The 18,134-nt window shown below is 38.0% G+C and overlaps 1 protein-coding gene across 3 annotated transcripts in view; it reads right to left on the bottom strand.

Annotated features, from left to right (window-relative positions):
* Positions 1–18,134, bottom strand: part of DPP10 (dipeptidyl peptidase like 10) — a 438,809-nt gene that overhangs the window by 171,716 nt on the left and 248,959 nt on the right. For all 3 annotated transcript variants that reach the window (XM_021548741.4, XM_085584875.1, XM_021548740.4), the window contains one exon: positions 15,155–15,250. In XM_021548741.4, the coding sequence (XP_021404416.1) occupies positions 15,155–15,250 (96 nt within the window). The remainder of the gene's footprint in view (positions 1–15,154; positions 15,251–18,134) is intronic.

Genomic DNA, 18,134 nt, shown 5'->3' with positions numbered 1-18,134 from the left:
ATTTCTCTAAGCATAGAAATATAAGAAATTTCTCTAAACGTAGAAAGAACTCGTACTGGATAATATTAAACTGGAGACAAAAAGAAACAGAATCCATAAAACGAAGTTGAATGTGTCAGGCAGACAGAATATCCAATAATAAAACTAAATATTTCTCTCTCACCATAAGCAGAAACCTGCTCCCTCTTTTTGGCAGGTACTCTGGGTGATGCATTTGCCGCCATCACAGACCCTCAGGACAAGAGAAAAGATACAAAAAATCCCAACATCTGGGGACTCCAGCTTGTGGCAAAGCTGAGCTGCAAATTTTATATTGCTTATGAACAAGAATAAATTTGAAAAGTATCATGGCATCCTTATAGATGATCAGTTCTGAGATCCACGAATAAGAGCTTGAATGAAATTTGAATTCCTCCAGCCCCAAATAACCCCTGTGGCTCACAGGGAGATTTCAGCCCTACAGTGGATTTGTCAGGTGCCCGGGCAGCTCCAAGTGTCACACATCAGGGAGAAGCAACAGAGATTAATATTAATAAGCTACTCTTAGGATAAAGAAATAATGAGGTCTCTTTGGTCCAACTGATTCATCTTCTTTCCCTTTGTGCTGATCTTCTACACTTACATGTCTCTTTAAAGAGTAAATTGCTTAACTGCTTTTAGCTCCCAGATGAACCCGTTGCATCTGCATCACCTTCAGGGTGAGTGACTTCTAGCAACAGCTCATCCTTGTTTTCCTCAAAGCCATTCCCACTCCTCTCAAGGGTTGTTTCCTGTTTGCAATCAGATTGAAGAACAGGATGCAGGGACAACTCATCTGTTTCCCGATGGTTTGTTGTTTTCTGCTCACAACAAGGAGATTAAGAGCACAGCTCCCTTTATTATCTCAACTTCAGCCAGGTAAAGCTTTATCTGAGGTTAACCTTGAAATCGATCAATCAAGGGAACAGATATTCAGCTGTCACCTAAAGGCAGGCAGGGAAAGAGACTGCCAGAAGGTAGACTACATCTCTAAGAGCTACATGTGAGATGTCTTTAACTATCAATATGTCACAATGTAATTTCAACTGCACACAATACTCATATTTACAAGATCTCATGACAATATGTCAGTCAACGTCAAAGCATTCACAGAGCAAGAGGGAACAGGAGGGAAATTCAGAAAAAAACCCATTTCCACACTAAAGAATCTCTACTTTCAACAACATCTCACATTTCCTTTAAGTGTTATAACTAATTGGAGTGTAGACTCTTCAAAGCATAAATGCATAACTCCCATTAGCACTAATGGAAGTTAGACACACTCATCAAAGGGAGAATATACTTCTATCTTTACAAAAGTAATCAGTGTGTCACAAAGCTGTATTTTTCTGAAGTTATCGTTCGCATGCTATGCAAGCCGAGTACAAAGGTTTGCCTTAATTTAAATTCAGATTAAGCACTTAAAAAATATTTCTCCTTCACTGGAAGAACTGAATGCAGCAAATCAGTTTGCTATTATGTAAAAAAAAAAAAATCACAAAATGCAGTAAAAATAATCACCCTTATAATTAAAGGCTGTCATGGCAAAATGCTTAAAAATAATCCATTATTGAAAGAACATTTCACTGCTGTTCTGGGAAGGATATAATCAGGCAATTCCTCTCTGTGGTCCTTTCTTTAATACCCTCCAAAGAATCACTGTGAGTTCAAACTGTTTTGCTATATCCAGATTATCTCTCTGGGGACAGTTTTTTTAGCAGGGTCTGTTGCAACATGGCAAGGGCTAATATTTTAAAGGTAAAAGATGATCACTTTAGATTAGAAGCAAGGAAGAAGTTTTTACTTTTTACCAGAACAGGCTGCCCTGAGAGGCAGTGGCTGACCCATCCCTGGAGCCATTCAGGGCTGGATGCAGCTCAGAACAAGCTGATCTCCTTGGAGATGTCCCTGCTCACTGCAGGGGGTGACCTAAAGAATTTTACAGATCTCTATCAACTATTCTGTGATTCTATGGACACACAGCTAACCATGTCTTAATACAGATGGTGAACTGATGGTGTTTTAAAATAACAAACCAAGTTCTTAATAACTTTTTTTTCTTCATATATTCAGTAAATTCTCTGACAAAGCATTAAGCTTTATCCCTCCTTGAGACATGGGGAAGAAAAAGGCCATCATGAGCTCTTAGGGAAAGCTCAGGAGATCTTAGAGATGCCTATCTCTCTCTTCTGACACTGTTTATTCATTAAGATTAACCTCCTAAAAGATCAGAGCCCAGCTCTTATTCCAGCACAGGCATCAACACGGTTTAAAAAAAAAAAAAAAAAAAAAGAACAAAACAAAACATAATAAAAACCTTCCTTGAAAAGGCAGGTAACAAACCATCTTTTCCTGCCACATCAAACAGGTTTCCCTGTGCCCTCAGTAACACTGTCACAGTCAGTGGCTGTTAACAGCCTCTCCATATCAGTTTTCTTTTTGCTAAAAAACCAAGAGCTCTTCCTGACCCCTGAGCTCTTCATACTTGTCTAAATATTGACTCCCAAGCAAGGAACTCCCTAAATTCTTTCACAACTAAGAAAGAAAAAAATGCTATTCTGAAAACTCTTATGTTTAAATTAGTTTATAGTAGTCAGTTGTAGTCATTGCAGTCAGTTGTGGGTGCTGAAAAATCAAGACTTATACAAGTATTTATTTTACCTATTCCACAAGAAAAACATTGTAAACTGTTATTCAGCAGAGGCATCGTATTTACTAGAAATAAGAAAAACTCCCAAACATTTTTAGAAATTTAATGAAAAATTAATATTCATATGTTCTGACTTGATTGAAGCCCAAATTTCCTTTTTTGAGTCACTGCAATAATTAAATATATTTTTAAAATATGACACTGTGCTGAAGTTCACTACTAAGGAATGAGTAGATGCAGATATATCAATGTACTCCACAAGTTAGTGAATAAAGTTGTTTGGGATGTTTTGCTCTGGAGGTTTTTATGGTTATTAAACACACAAGGAAGCAGAGACTGAAGCAGTTACTAAGTCAATCCCTTACTAAGAACTAAAATAACCTTCATCCAACACATTACCAATGTAGGGAATTAGGAATTTCATGGTTTTCAGCAGAGGGACTGGAGTGCCTTCAGCACAGTGCTCAGGACCTCTCACAGACCAGCCTGGAGCCAGGTTGGCAATAATGCTGCTTTCCCACTCCCAGCTCTGCAAAGTCCTGCTCTCAGATAAAAGCAAACCTTACTTCAAATATCTTTTTTTTTTTTTTTCCTGGCCTTACCCCATCCAGATAATCACCGAGCAAACAGAAAAAAATTAAAGTAAATTATTGAATATTCATAATTGTTCCATTTCATAATGAGGAACAAAATAAAAACAACTGTTAAATTTACTCAGAGTATATTTTAATATAGAGGTGAGGCAATCAGTGGTTGTGTGTTGCAGTACTCAGGACAATCACATCCTATACTCAAAAAGTGTTGGGTTAAAATCAATAAAAGATTATTTTGAAGATGGCAGTGAGACAGAAAGCACTTAGTCCTGAAAGACATATTGTCTGCCTCTACTTCCAGGTACAACTCATCAAATAATGATAGTGGCAATGGCAGTACGTGAAGTAAAAAATTTATTTATCTTCACTTTCAGCTCTTTCTCAATACTCTTTGCCCTGATTTTAGCTAAGTAGGTAAAAATATAATTTAACATTATAACTTCTTCTGGACTATTATAGCAGAACTGTTGCTGTTATTTCAATTATAGTAACATGCATGAGTTAATCAAGGTCTTCAGCAAGAAGTTTGAGTTTGAACTTGTTTTCAATTAACAATTTATCAAAATAAGAGCTCAGAAAATAGCTAGAGCAAAGGGCAGAGAATTTAAGCAGAGAGGAACATTTATGTAACATGTTATATGACCATTTTAAATTGCTAAAAAAAGAAAGAGCTAACTTGCTGGAACAGTGAGTCCTTGCCTCTAGGAGGACAAGGTACAACACTGGGTATGAAAATGGAAAAAAGATAAAAATTCATAACTTACATAAATTTCATTACACATGCAGTTGCCCAGAAAGCAAAAATTAGCATCTCATAACAGAAACCCATTTCCATATCTCTGTACATTTGGAATCCATCAAGAATCAATGGAAATGCTGCAGATTATAATATTTACTCTGCAACAGATTTCCATTAATGAACCATGACATCATAGTTTGGGAAATTTATAATGTGCTTTAATTGATAATACAGGTTAGAGCCTCCTTCTCTACACTGCCCATAGAAAGGAATAAATATTGGATAATGCAATCATTTTTATTCCAAATTAGAATAAATTTAAAACCTTATACTTCACTAGTTTTTAGTTAAAATATTCCTCAGAATTTCAAAGAGAATATATTGAAATACTTGTTTTTAAATTTTGAATTGTTCACTCCAATAATACATCATTTTTGCATGAATAGTGTGGCCAAGTAATATAAAACACATTAAAATAACAATGTCAAAATGAAATTATTATGCCAAAGATAAGATTTTGACATTCAAAATTAAAAATCACAAATGTGAGAAACTTTCTTCACTAAGTTCATACAGAAAACGTTCCTTCTTACAAAACCTGCAAGTGAAAACGAAAAAGAAAAAGAAAGCATCAGAAAGCATTTCTAACAAATGTATCTTCAGCCAACCACACCTGTCACTGTGAAAGCTTAGTGACCTTTACAGATGAGCTGTCTCAGCTGAGATCCTGATAAAAAAATCATAATTATCTGAACCATCATCACAGAATTAAGAGACCCAATCTGGCAGAGAAGACTCCAGACCTGAGAAGAAACAAAGCTGCCTTTTTATCCCAGAGACAGCTGCTCTAGGATGGGGTCAAAAACCAACTTGCGAAATTAGTCAAAATAATTCTCTTGTCCTGCAATAAAACAGGTTCTCTTACCTGCTTCATGTATTGATATTGCTCACAACAACAACCCAAAAGTCCTGGGGTTTCACAGCCACGTTTTTAAAGTGCTTCTAAGTTTTACTTTCAAAGTGCAACTTACAGATTTGCAGAAAACTTTAGGCTTCCAAGTAACTTTGACTGAACTTAAAAATCAATATTCCACCTGCAGAAGAAATTCAGTCAGTCCTATGCCTAAAGTAGGCTGCAAGTGCAGAAAGCACACTCTGCATTTCCCTTTGAGGCACAGTTAAATAAGATGGTCTGCATTCATCAAGGAAGTCTCAGCTATGGATACCTTTCTCAAAACTAAAGATGTGCTTTACCCCTGAGGAGAAAGTTATCATGGAAAACATGGGTAAAAACTGGGCTGAAGTTAAATGACTCTCAGCATGGGAGGCTGATATCTAAATTCTGTCAAAAACCTGATTGATTCTCCCATTCCCCTGTTTGAATAATAGTTTTTTTTACAAGGTGCCTGGAGTTTAATTTATCTCAGTAAAGAGGCTCTGAGTTCTTACTGCAGTATTAGTGGGTCAAAGCCAATCCATATTTACAGATGTGGAAAAACAATACATGGCTGCTCTAACGATTACTAGCTACAAGTTTCTCACACAAATTGCCCATAAACTTTGTCAGATTGGAGAAACAAGCAAAGATCAAGTAGCTCTGGGTTCCTCTCAAATCTGCAGTGCCACACAGAAAGTATGGGGGACACTTTTGATATCTACAGCACTAAATTAAAAATGTAATTAAACCCAATTGTCAAAAATGTAATAATTTAAAGTTTATAGCACGGTTGTTCTCACTGCACTTCACACTTTATTGTGAGAATTGAACAGAAGTGATGCACTGAATAGACCTTGAAAGAACCCCAAACACATTAGCTTAGTACATGTAGACAGATAAATCCAAACATACTTTCCCAAAGATACTAAAACCTAAACATACTAAACCTACTCAAGTCCTTTCACTGAAAGAGATAAAAAGCAAAATCATTCGAGTGCCAACCACATTTTCATATGAAGAATAATCCTGTCCTGGGCAAAACAGACAAGGAAAATGGCTGAATAAATGGGAAATATGAGTCAGTGTCTCTGAAATCTGCCACAATGGAATCAGTTAAAGAGAGAAAACTAAAAAAGGACTAAAAGTGAAATAAACTTATGTGTGTATATATAGTCATAGATACAAACGTGTTAAAAAATGCAATCTTTATGGATTCATTATGCAAACATTTGAGCTAGACAGAATGGTATAGAAAGCATGGTTTTACTGCCTCTTAATCCAAGAAAAAACATGAATGGACAACAAAATGTAAGGATTAGAAATGTAAAACTTTGGCTTTTAGAGATACTGACTTTAAGCACTGTACAGCTTGCTTATCTGCCACAAAACACAACTGTTTGTTAAAGTGTCTAGAAAGAAAACTGACAAAAATTCAAGGATTTGGTTTAGGCAAATGGAAACCAGGCAGAATCAGCCAACTGTGCTGCTGCTGCACACACCTACAACTCCAGCCTTATCCCCCTCCTGCACTGCACTCCTTTGAAGAAAATCCAATTGCTGATGAAGCAATTAGAGCAGACTTAAATGAGCCTTTGAGAAGGAACATGAAGCCAGCTGCAGTCTGAACAGCAGCTTCCAAAGGAGATGTTAACAAGCCACCACAAATCCATCCCATGGGGAACGGGCTGCAGCTCCAGCTGGGCAATGAGCACACTTTGTGCTGATGACAAGTGGGGAAAACTGAACAAGCAGGCAGGGGGTGAAAATATTACCCCCCTTCATGTGTACATAAGCCTGCTGATGCACACAGATCCATCTCAGAATCTTTATGAGTAACCAGTGTGGAAGTCTGGAGGGAACTCACGAGTCTGCTGTGTAGCACCCACCATCTGTCACCCTTCCAAAATGCTTCATCCACTGCTCAGCTTCGCTCATGCAACAAAAATAATCTGCCTAGGGGGCTACACCCCAGAAGTAATGATGCATCACATTCAGTTTGGACTTGTTGATCACATTAAGGACTGCTGGCTTAGCCAGAAATGTGCTACTGAGAAAAGGCCTCCCTCTTCCACCAACATCACTATGGAAACTATGGGAATATAGTGCACTGCTCTCAGGAGACTTTTGCTTCAACAAACAGGGAGAGCTCAGAATTATTTAGTGTCTGGTCCACTTTCCCAGAGGTTCACACACAGAACTGATGCATTTAACCTTTCAACATTAGGTTACTATCCAGAAATACTGATTAGAAAATGTAAATCGTTCTGCTAATCTCTTTCAGAAGACACCTTGTGCAACAGATACACTCTCCCTGTGTAAATGTTTTCTAAGGATATTGATGTCTCTGTTAAATTCTTAATGCTTTGGGCTGTGGAATAAGTAAAAAATCAATAGGGACATAAATTTTAAGAAGGATTGCAATGATTAGCTGTGGTTTTGACTATTGGTGGCAAAAGGTAGTTCGACCTCTCTCTAGCTGGAATACTTAATTTCATTTTTTCCTGACTAATGTCCCAATCTTTGGATTTTATCCCATACCTGAAGATTTCAACTAGCATGGAATCAGGCTACATCTCAATAAATACAACCAGAAGTAAGTTGTTCCAAGAAGCAAGGACTCTTAAGGAAAATATATTTAAAGTATTCTGTGGAGGGAATGCAACATACCTAGTAAAAATCAAAAAGAAAATGGCCAGGAAAAAAAATTTTTGCAATCAGTAATGGTGTTGCTTGAGAAAAAACAACAGCCACAGGATACTGCAGAAGCCACAACTAACAGAATGTTGTCCAGGTGTACAAAGAATGTTGGTGGAGGAAGGGAGAAGTCATTTGTAGAATCCAGTGGTGACACAAGTTAATGGCCCTGAATGCACAGCACTGTTTAATGCTTGTTCACCATCATTAACAGTGGCACCAGTATTGATGCAGCAACAGGGATTAACTGATCTGAGCAGAAAGTGCCCAAGATCTGCTTCTGAGGAAGCAGAAATGTGGCACCTTGGAGACATCAATTACAGGAGAGCAGAAAGGGCACAGTCCCTGCAGCAGGTCCTGACAGTGTGGTGGGACAGGGGGATCAGGTGAAACAGCCACTAAGTAGCATTGTTTAAAGACTAGACCATAGCCAAGAGGAAAAATTACTTATTAAATTACCTCATTGTGGTACACAATACTTGTAGGTTGGAAAGAAAGATTTTTATGAGGGCAAAATAAATAAACCAAACCAACCACCCAGATAAACCAAAACTAAAGAGAAAATAAAAACTCTTCCTAAATCAAAATCTTGAAAAACCACAATTCCTGGAGCAAAGGACAGCACAATGCACATTATTCTTGGTACAGGGGTGGTACCTCCACAACCTTTCCCTGAATGACCAATTCCCATCCACAGCTGCCTCCCAGAGAATCTTGAGCATCAGCACAAACACAGCCCCAAACTCCTCCAGTCTGTTCCCTAATGAGAAAACTGAATCATTCACTCTGTTTCACAAAAACATTGTTTGAATTCTTTTGTTTAGGAAGTTGTTTTAATAAATCAGTGGAATGGTATCAATCAAGCCTTTTATTCCCCTTCTTAGCAGTTTCTGAGAGAAATATCTGCCAGCCTGGAGATGCTCTATCTTCTCAAATTTTTTGGGCCTTTCCCAAAACATTGACTTCAGACTTGGCAAAACTGGGATGTGTATTTCACATATTGCTGGAGTTTTAGGAAAGAAGAAAGAAGAATTTTAGCTGAAAGCCTCCAAAGATTGGAGTGCTATCTTAGGATTTTTTTTTTTTTTACTTGTACTTCCCCAGGCTGCTTTTTGCATCACAGAGAATCAAAGTCCAACCCTCTCTGCTGCCTTTCAGAAATGAACTCTTCACAGAGAACCCCAGGCAACAAAACAACTCCCTGGCCTGGCTTCCAGCCCCAGGCTCTGCACAGAGAGATTTCCAACAAAAAAATGAATGCTCTGTGCAGAGCTGGCACGAGTAACACTGAGCACACCCCTCTTCACTTCTGCCCAAGCCCCTGCCAGAGCATTAGATAATTAATTAATTAATTAACATCACAGCAAACTGGCGAGCACCAAACAGCCCCTGCTACATTCCAGCCTGGCCACTTCCCACTCCCATCCCATTTAGGGGACAAGGAGAAAAATAACTCAGGACTCCACTCTTAACATCCATCACTGATTGCAAGGGTGATACCAACATACGCAACATACCTAGATGGTATTCTAAAAGAGGTAATTAATTCTAAAAGAGGTATTTCTTCGCTTCTTGAATCCAACTCAGCAACAAATTCCTGGAGAAGAATCTCTTATTGCTCAGTGATGGATTATTTCTTGAACTTGACCCATATCCATTGACAAACATCACAACACACTCAGCCCTGTGAAAACAAGTTTGTGTTTATCTCATGCACAGGAAAAGCTTCTTTTAAGAAGTGCCAAATGTTTTAAGCCATATTTTTATTGCACAAAGTTGGCATAGGTGCTACTGTGGAATCTGTGTCGTGCTTCCCAAACCACTTCCATTTTTATCATAAATAATCTTAAAGCAATTTCAATCACCTTCATCCCAGGTTTCCCAGGCCCACTTTTTATTTTATTTTTCAAGATAAACAAGAGGCAACAGAGACCCAAGGGAAGAACCAGCTCCAGTAAAGGCCACTGCCTACACATTTCACTCCCCAGGTGACAAATGCATGAGAAACGTGCCAGGGACAACCACAGATAAATTTATGGGCAGACACTCTCTCAGTTGCTCTTTAAGGAAAGCAAACATGTTATGAGAAGCTGAAGGAATATTTCTTCCATGCTAGCTGTAATACACAATCTGAAAAACATGACAGTGAAACCACTGGTCAACTGTAAAGTAAAAATGCTTTAAAATTATATTTTTTTTTCTTTTTTTTTTTTTAGGAGACTGCACTAAACAAAATAAATGTTTGTAAAATAAATGTGGGGAGCAGAGGTATTTCCTCCCTAAACCAATCCCAAGGTTTCTTTGATGTTCAAAAGGGGTGTCATCACTTTTTCTCTTTTCTCCTCCCTGCATGAAAATAAAGATGCCCACATGAGAACTAGCAATTACTCAGCAAATGAAAGCTTCTGCTGAGGCTAATGCAGGAAATCTGGAAACACCATAAAAACAGAAAAATAAAACAAGTAAATAAAGTTAATGCAAATGCTTGAGTTAACAAAAAAAAAACTGGAGTGAAAATATTCCTGACTTAGATGGAGTGGTTTATTACAATCTCCAAACACATTAAAACTGTAAAAGGGGAAGAAGCAAAACAAAAAAAGTTGAAGAATCTTTGCCTTGAAAATATGTATGTGTATTTAAAAATTATTTGCTTTGAAAATTAAATCTGAACAGGGTGTGTGCCTGCTGAGACTGCTGTCACAACCTTGGATTTTATGGTGGAAAAAGTAATAAACCTAATTCCAAAACAGGGGTTACTATAAGAGAATGAGGTGCAAACATATGCTTCCTCCACAAAGCTCCCATTGGAATGCTGCATTCATTTTTGGGCTGGCTGGGTAAAGGAAGGAACTCTGTTGGCTTCCCTCCCTGAGGTGTCACCACAAAACCTGTCACCTGTGCTGGCACACACAAAAACACAAACACACAAAAACACACAGAGACACACACAGACAAAAACACACACACCCCCCAAACTGCATACCCACACACAGACAAACAAAAACACACACACAAACATACACACACATCCAAAAACACAAATACACAAATACACAAAAACACACACACCAAACCACATACCCACATACACACACAAACAAAAACACACACAGAAACACACACACACACACAAACACAAAAACACACACAAAACCACACACAAACGCAAAAATAGACACACAAACAAAAACACACACACAAACACAAAAACACACACACAAAAACACACAAACACAAACGCACACACATCCAAAACCACACAAATACACAAAAATACACACACACAAAAACACAAAACCACACAAACGCACACACACATCCAAAACCACACAAATACACACACACACAAAAACACACACCAAACCACATACCCACAAACACACACAAACAAAAACACACATACAAACACAAAAACACACACACAAACACAAAAACACACACAAAAATACAAACACACACACACACACACACACACACACACGCTCAGGTGATTTGCTGAGCTTTTGCACCAACAGGATTCTAGGGTAGTGCCTGCCATCATTCAGACTGCGCCTTCTGCAACACTCTTTATTAAAAGATATGAAAAATACTGTCATTGTGCTGGCTATGCACACATCTGACAGTGCCACCAAGGAGCCAGTGTACCCTAACATATACAGGAAAGACTGGCAAAGAATGTCTGAACAGAAAAAAAATGCCAGCAACTCACACATTCACAGAGGAATACACAAAAATATTCTGAATTTTATTGTCATTAACGACAATAGACCCTGGAACAAAAGGTGTAAATACAGACCTCAGTAAAAGGATGCAAATCTGTTGAGTCCTCAGTATTTCCCACAAGGGAGCATACACATTTCCAAGTAACTTGAGAGAAATTGGGAAAATATCCTGAAAAATTTCTTCACTCTGCACCCATGAGCTGTCAGGTTCAACCACGTTCATTATTCACTAGCAGCTTTTTAAATTCTTATTTCCTATTAGAAAACCTGAAGATCAATAAAGCTACAGGAAGATGTACTCTCATTTAAAGTCTCCAAAACTATGCCAGACAACTGGAATCCCTTCTGCAATTAAACATTTTTCCAGCTAACACGGATTGGACTGGTTAAAGGTTGGGTTACTCTCCACCACGTCCTTTTACAGCCAAAGTAATCAGATTTATAACTGACAAAGCTTAGCACCCTACTAAGTTATTTTCAAGAAAATTACTAGCTAGCATCCCTATTTTCTTGCACTTTCCTTTTTAAAATCTTTCAAAGAAAGAAAAAAAATCCAAGTCAGGTTAAAAAAATATATATTGTATTTGAAATAAACCAAAATAGAAAGAGAAAAAAGGAAGGAAGCAATTCTGGATATCTGCACAGGTACATCTTTACATATTATATAAAATGGGAATATATTTTGTCACTTTTAAGACTAGCTCATAGTGTTTCTTTTATTTTCCTCAGCAACATCTGATTATCTCAGATAAAGACCAACATCTCCTCTCCAACTTTAGACATTTGCATAATTATTAACTTTGGTGGCAAGCCCATAAAATTGTGGACTCAGTTTCAAGCAGGAAAGGAAATGGGCTGTAAAAGATTCTGCATTTAAGGGCTGCTCTTATGAAAGAGCAGTCTAGAAATAGCTGCATGGGGGTGGGTTTTGTAGTGAAGGAGCTCTCAAACAAGAAAGAAATAATGCAGGATTGGGAGATAATGTCAGAGAAATCCAAAGATCAGTAGGGAAAGTTTCATTAAAGGGCAGCAGTTAAATACCAGGCCTTACCTAAGGACAGAGTGAGTCATCCACCACTTGAAAACCTGAAATCTTTTTGTTTTTCTACAAAACATGTTCCAGACCCTGAAGACACTGCTTGCAGCAGGAACCACTTCTTCCATCTCTATTCCTACCCCTTCCCAGGAGGTAAAGAGGATAAAACTTTCAGATGGATGCAAATTATCCTATTCCAAGAGGAGCAAAAGGGAGTAAGTAGCTATTTATTTTCTGTTAAAATCATCCTGTGCAGAGTTCACTTATCCTGCCAATATCCAAAGAAAGTGCCAAATGCTCCCCTCCAGCTCCACAGTAATGAATCTGAAGTTATGTATTTCATTTTCCATGCATATAATACCATCACTGCAATGCCACAGTGCCAGAAAATAAAGCCTTAAAAAATAAAAATAGAAGCAGGAAGCAGAAATGCTGTTTCACAAAACTCCTGCTTGGGGTTTTTTATTGCCCAAGATATTGGATATCATTAACTATACTGGCTATTTTCAAAGAAAATGCAAAAAAATCCCAAAACCTATACATATTTTTTCTGTGTTCATCAAAAATACTAAACAATTCATAAATCCTTAATTATCCCCACTTTTTCTTCACTTCTCATACACACGCATACTCTAACAAATAAAATGTACTTTCTTTCCTCTTTTATTTTTTTTTTCATACGATTTGACTTCATTGTTTCTTTGGCCAATAAACTCAGGATAACACCTGACTGCAAGCTTAGAACTTTCCACACTGACTCAGAAAACCATAATTGCAGAAAGACTGGATACTAGTACCAATCTACTGTTAATAAAACACAGGGCCTTTCTCTAATAAATAGCATTTCTAATATTATTTTCAAGAGATTGAAAAGCTCATACCTGTACAATCTCATAGCTTTTACACTGGATTGTTTACAACAATTTTTTGCATGATACTAATACAAATGATATTTTTGCATGAGGCTAATAAAATTATATTTCACTGTAGGAGCTTTTAAGATGGATTTTGAAGACCACAGGAGAAACCTGTATCCAAGCAAGGGTTTAGCATCAAATTCTGCATTTCTTTTTACCACATCTGGAAAACTCATAAAAGAAGCTTTGCTGTTATTACAGGCTGTAGAAGAGAGTTAAGAAATACAATAAACTACATATTTTATAACATCACCAATATTTAATGTACCTCCATCCACGGCCTTTTAGTTTTATTGTCCTGGGTTTTGAAACTAGCACTATTTTTATGCATAGAATATTATGCACATGCTATGAAGAACTACTAGAGTTCTTAGGAGAATCATCTCATGGATTTTTTAAGTAACATGAATAATAGATGGAAACAGGATAATGGTCTTCTTCCACTATGTACTTACCTGCTTTTCGTGACCACCTTAATTTACAATAGTGGGTCTGGGATAATTTTATTTGACAATTAGGACCAGTGTTTTTCAGATGGGGTGGGGTCAGAGGCAGCTGTTTTAACAGAGGACAGCAAACTGAAAACCAGCTTTTATGATTTCATTAGCAAATAGTCTTGCAGGGAAAGAGTTTTCTGCCAAACACAAGAAACTTCTCTTGGCAACAGAACTGTTCCAGCTTTACCCAGTATCACATTTTTTTTTGCACTGACTGCAGACAGAAACCAGTCCCAAGAAGAAATTAAGGGCAACTCAGCAGAGAGGGGAGATGTCATTGGAGTAGCTGGGGAAAAAGAGTGGCAGGAAACTTCACTGAGTGTCCCTTCTCTCATCCCTAAACTAATGGGAAACAACACCAGAGCAGGTCCTGAAAATAAATGATTGACCATACTTTTCTCCTTTTTAAGCTTTTGCTTTTAAATGCACTTATGCTTATTATACCCACTTCATTCTTCAGAGTTTACCACAAAGCAGGAATTCAATCACACAGCTCCCTACTAAGTAAAGCAGTCCTAGCTACAGCTGAATGCCACAGCTGATATAATTGAAGCAACATTTCCATGCAAAGTCATTCTGAATTTACACACAGCCACCAGCCTGCCAGACTCCTGCCCTGCACAGAGCACCCCACAGCACCTTTGCCTTGCCCAGTTTTGCACAAGTCCTGTGGTCATTCCTTTAATTTTGTCACCTGCAGGAACACCCAGATTACCATGACACAAACCAGACAGTTGCTACTGCATTCCCTGTACATTTCTTACAGAGAGAAAGTGAACAAGGCATGGCAGCAAGAGAAAAGGAAGTCAATGAGTTGAGAAAAAGTTTGATTTTTTCCCACTTTTTACATTAAAACTGCTTAATTTTGGAGGAATCTGCATACCATGCACAAATCATTTAATAAATTAGAATGCTAAATACAATTTGTAGTCATCAGAAAATTACCATGACTGTACAAATATATTGAAATATTCAAGTCTTTTCTAGATGCAAAGAGAACCAGTTCTCAAATCCCAAAGTTCAGGTATTAGTAGAGTTGATCTTCCTGTGAATCCCCACACAAGGTCCAGTTCTTAAACACAATTCTTCATCACTGCTTCCAACTGAGTCAGGAGCATAACCAGATAATTTTAGTGAGTTTCTACTAGACAGGGTTTTAAAATTAGAAATCCACTTCAAAAATTAATGAAAGAGACATGATTCAGAGCAACAAGGAAAACTGGGACACTGGCCAATTTCAAGAGGGTTTGAAATTTTAACTGATTTTTGTTTTTCTCAGTGACTGGAAAATATTATTCAAGACTTAAATTTTTTACCCAGTTTCAAATTAAGTGAGAGCTTATAAACTTACCATTAATCCATTTGGCTTCTGGATTATGAACTATAAACTCCTTCCTGAAGAGATCTTCCAAGGATAATCTGTTTTCTGATGAATTTGCAAGTTCATCTAAAATAAGCACAACAAGATAATTTTAGATAATTATTGAAAACAATATATTCAGTGTTGTTTGCAAAACACTGGAATTATAGAAGCATGATAACAATACCTTGCTCTTTTTTTTTTTTTTTCATAACAAGTATAATTTTTGTTCAGTAAAGCTTCAGGAAACAAAGAATTGGTACCTTTTGGACAGGAAAAATATAGGACTTAGTTCTTGGCTATTTACTATATTGGGATTTTCATAGCAAAGCTCTTTCTTACCACAGTCCCACACCACAAAAAATTACAAAAAAAAAAACAACCAGAATTTCCTGACAAGCAAAGCATGTTGGCCATACTGAGTTCCTTACACTGAGAGAAACTAGATAAAAAAGTCCTGCAAGTAAATTTGGAACCAACTTCACCTATTCAACAATTTACAATGAAATTAAAAACAAATCTACATGCATATTTTATAGCCTGTGCTTGCTTTCTAGTGATGTGAACAACATAACTTGGCTAACAGCCTTGTGTTTTTCCCACACATGACCCAGGAATATTGTGCTCCTGAACATTAGCCAATATCGACTTACAAAAAAAAACTAAATAAACCAAAATTATTTTCCTGCATCTAAAATCACCTCCACTTCAGAAAACTAAAAAAGAAGCTCTGCAAAATATCAGTGTTCTTCTGCTGTAAGCTAAAAAATTAAGTAGTGAAGATTCAATAGTGAACTGCTGCACTAACAGTGGTGATGTTGAACCATTGCTATTAAAGCAAAAGTTTTAGTGTCAAAATACAAACCCACCAAGTTTCCAAGCAATAATCACTGGCAGCAGCTTGCACTTCACCTGCAGCTTCAGGCTGCTTGGAACAGCAGCTGCCAAAAGCTGTGCTGTTTGCTGCCTGTGCAAAAAGATGCACCTGTGCACTCCCCACACCACCAGTCCAATGCCCAGCCAGGTTTTTTAAAAGAATTTTGTATTATTGGGCAGGTTACAATAAATTACTGCACTCTTTCTCTTCTCTATGAGTTTTTCTCTTCTTCTCCATGAGAGGAACTTTGTGTTAGGCAGATTTTGTCCTTACTGATATTAAACAGTGCTCTGATGACAGACACATACAAAGAGAGAATTTGCCATCACAGCAATCAGACAGCAATCATGTTATCTCTGTGTCAATCCACAATGCTACCAGGACTTTTTTAACAAAGAAACCTGCTTTGTAAAGGTCATATCCTGCAATACATGTTGGATGAAAATGTGACCCTTCAGAGAGAATAAAGTCAATAGTTTTGTTATTGGTCTTCATTCAGCCAATTTTTTCAATTAGAGGTTCAGCAGAAAGCTTACTGGAATCAACAGCAATATTGTATTTTTGCCTTTTAAATCTCAGCACTGCCTGCTGCAGTCACTTCAGCTGATGTTAATAAGGTGCATCCTTGGTGTACTGAAGAGAAACCCCCTTTTAATGCTCATGATGAATTTTGCTGCATTTTGCCTGTTGCTCCCTGCCACGTGGCAGCAGCACTCACCCACTGTAATCAACTCTTCTTGCACTTCATGTCTTGTAAGGCCAAGCATGCAGAGTTGTCCAAATCCTCCCTCACAAAACAAACAATCTAATCCTTAAATAAGCTTTTTGTCCTGTTTCTGCCTTCTAGGAATCAAAATAGTCTGTTTAGTTTTTTTTTTTTTCCTTCATCTGCCAGTCCAGCATGGGACACAATATTCCACTTGCAGTCTTACAGGAACTTTACAGCAGAGCAACATTATCTCTCTTGATTTATACCTAATCCCTCTGTTTACACATCATGGGACCTTGTTAGCTCTTGCTCCTGCCACACACCGTGTTTTTATCTTCAAAGTAAGCACATCTTGTTATGTGTGCTCTGTTCAGCTCCACAGACACATTCCTGTGCCTTCAAACACTGCTTCTGACTTAACAGCACCCAACACTGGGCTCTCCTCATGCCCATTATCCCCTTCCCCCACAGCCTTGTTGACAACCTACCCTCCACAAGGTGTTTTAAATACTCTGTTTGGATTCCACACACCCTGGTCCTGTTGCTGTTTATAATTCCAAACGTGTTCCCCTTCTAACCTTACCTGAGTCTGTTTCTACTTATAGTGACCCTTGATTTCCTGCCAGTTTGCCAGCTAGCAATCAAGCTCACACAAGCTGTTATGTTGTCAAAAATTGCCTTACCTATGACAGACTTTTTTCCAACTGCTTAAATAAAAATCACTAAAAAAAATACATCAGCTGAGTACAGAGAAGCTATAAGAGAAGAAAGGAACATCAGCTCTGCTCTCTGTTTTCTATCACATCCCTGGCAAGAAATCTCAATATAAAGTGGATCTTAAAGTAAGTTTTAAAGTACGGTCAGCATTTGTAAACTGAAAAAAATGGCATCTTCAAGCAACCTTACAAGATATTTTAGAAGTATTTTTTTCCTAATGCTAAGTTTTAATCAAAACAGAGCTCTGTTTGCAACCCTTGCCCCCTGTCAATATCTCAGATGCCCATTTTATCTCTACCAGGATGAATTACACATCCTGGGAACCCTCAAAACAGTAGTGGGTTAATCTTTATGGAGCACAAGCACAAATTAGTTGCACCCCACCATGGTGATACCCAGAGGCAGGAGAGAACAGGAGGGGATCCCTCTGTGCCAGGGACCAGCTGCAATGCACAGAGCTACACCTGAGGATGGATGAGGAGCCGACCTTATGGGTCAGGATTAAAGAGGGGACAGGGACAGGTGACATTATTGTCACCCTGGGGGCTGCTACAGACCACCCCAGCTGGAAGACCGAGGGCAGTGTCCCCACATCCACAAGCCCTGGTCCTTGTGGGTGACTTTGACCACCCCAATACCTCTTGAGGGGACAGCACAGTAGGGCATAA

This window comes from Lonchura striata, chromosome 7, assembly GCF_050655825.1.
Source record: "Lonchura striata isolate lonStrDom1 chromosome 7, ASM5065582v1, whole genome shotgun sequence".
Classification (NCBI taxonomy): Eukaryota; Metazoa; Chordata; class Aves; order Passeriformes; family Estrildidae; genus Lonchura; species Lonchura striata.
This window is presented reverse-complemented; position numbering and strand designations above follow the sequence as displayed.